Consider the following 1,966-nt stretch of genomic DNA (forward strand, 5'->3'; position numbering starts at 1 on the left):
GAAGAGGATGTCACCATTTTGTTGTGTCCACCATCTTTAGGATCGTGCATTCTGGTACAACTAGGCGCGGTCACAAGATACTTGGTTGTGATGCATATCTCTTGTGAAAATGATAATTCTGATAAGTCTGATTGGGAATCACATTTAAGTTCCTTTTCCCCCACGATGTTTGTGGGTTGTTGCCTCTGTTATTTGAGCAAGTTAACGTTTCGTCTATTCTTTGTCTGTTTTGGTAACGTATTTATTTGTGTCTAAATAAACATGTGTTCGCTCCCAGCTGCGCTTTGGTCCGCTTCCTTATCACCCGACGACGAGCGTTACAGAACAACCCACCGAACCAGGACCAAGCAGCGGGAGGAAAAGGAGCGCGAGAGATGGGCTCGCGAGGGAAAGGAGTTCTGGACCTGGGAGGAGATCATGTCGGGGAAAGGACCCTGGCGGAGGGATTCCCAGGTCGAGGAGGTGATGCCAGCCAGTGGAAGGAGTCGCAGGCGGCGGTCGAGGAGGCCCGGAAGACACCCCCAATAATTTTTTTTGGGGGGGCTAATGGGGTGGTCCGGAAGGGCAGACGAAGAGCCCAGACCACTGCTCTCGTGGGGGATAACGGCGAAGGAGGAGGCAGAGATGTGGCAGGTCCTGGAGGACCTGAGTAGGGACAGCGTGGAGGAAGAGCCTTGGGTGGCAGAGGTGCGCACGGTATCGCCAGTGCGCCTGCACAGCCCAGTGCGCTCTGTGCCAGCGCCCCGCATTTGCCGGGCTAGGGGGAGTGTTCAGCGAGGACGTGTTGTGCCGGCTCAGCGCTCCTGGCCTCCGGTGCCCCTTCTCGGTCCGATGTATCCTGCGCCGAGGACGCGCACTGTGTCTCCGGTACGGCTGCACAGCCCAGTGCGTTCTGTGCCAGCGCTCCACACTTGCCAGGCTAAGGTGGGCGTTGAGCCAGAACGGGTGATGTCAGCTGTGCACTCCAGACCTCCGGTGCGCCTCCTCGGTCCAGGATATCCGGCGCCGCTAATGCGCACTGTGTCGCCGGTGTGCGGTCACGGTCCAGCACGTCCTGTGCCAGCACCTCGCCCTTGCCGGGCGAATGTGGTGCGTGCCCACAGTCCAGTCCGGCCCATCCCTGCTCCCCGCACCAAGCCAGTGGTGCGTGTCCCCAGTCCTGTCCGGCCCATCCCTGCTCCCCGCACCAAGCCAGTTGTGCGTGTTCCCAGTCCAGTCCGGCCCGTCCCTGCTCCCCGCACCAGGTTAGTGGTGCGTGTCCCCAGTCCTGTCCGGCCCATCCCTGTTCGCCGCACCAAGGCTACGGTGCGTGTCCACAGTCCGGCCCGACCCGTCCCTGCTCCTCGCACCAAGCCCACGGTGCGTGTCCCCAGTCCTGTCCTGCTCCCCGCACCAAGCCAGTGGTGCGTGTCCCCAGTCCTGTCCGGCCCATCCCTGTTCGCCGCACCAAGGCTACGGTGCGTGTCCACAGTCCGGCCCGACCCGTCCCTGCTCCTCGCACCAAGCCCACGGTGCGTGTCCCAGTCCTGTCCGGCCCATCCCTGCTCCCCGCACCAAGCCAGTGGTGCGTGCCCCAGTCCTGTCCGGGCCCGTCCCTGCTCCACCGCCACCAAGCCAGTGGTGCGTGTCCCCAGTCCAGTCCGGCCCGTCCTGCTCCCGCACCAAGCCAGTGGTGCGTGTCCCCAGTCCAGTCCGGCCCGTCCCTGTTCCCCGCATTAGGCCCACGGCGCGTGTCCACAGTCCGGCACGGCCTGTGTCCGGTCCACCGGTGACCAGTCTTGTTCCGGTCGGCAGCTCCGCTCCGGAGCCTGAGCATGCCGCTCCCACCGTGGTCCAGTCCGGGCCAGAGGGGTAGGGCTAGGGTGGAGGCAGGGGGAGAAACACGCCCGGGGCCAGAGCCTCCACCGAGGGTGAGGCGCCACCCGGGTCCCCCCCCCTAATAGACTTTAGGTTGGTGCGCCGGGGA

General features: G+C 63.5%; 1 protein-coding gene across 1 annotated transcript in view; it reads left to right on the forward strand.

Annotated features, from left to right (window-relative positions):
* slc43a2a (solute carrier family 43 member 2a) overlaps window positions 1-1,812 on the forward strand; it is a 35,397-nt gene extending 33,585 nt beyond the window's left edge. Inside the window, exon 6 of the mRNA XM_029766752.1 lies at window positions 1,795-1,812. Coding sequence (XP_029622612.1) covers window positions 1,795-1,812 — 18 coding nt within the window. The remainder of the gene's footprint in view (window positions 1-1,794) is intronic.
* The last annotated feature ends 154 nt before the right edge of the window (window positions 1,813-1,966 follow it).

Source organism: Salmo trutta, chromosome 12 (genome assembly GCF_901001165.1).
Source record: "Salmo trutta chromosome 12, fSalTru1.1, whole genome shotgun sequence".
Taxonomy (NCBI): Eukaryota; Metazoa; Chordata; class Actinopteri; order Salmoniformes; family Salmonidae; genus Salmo; species Salmo trutta.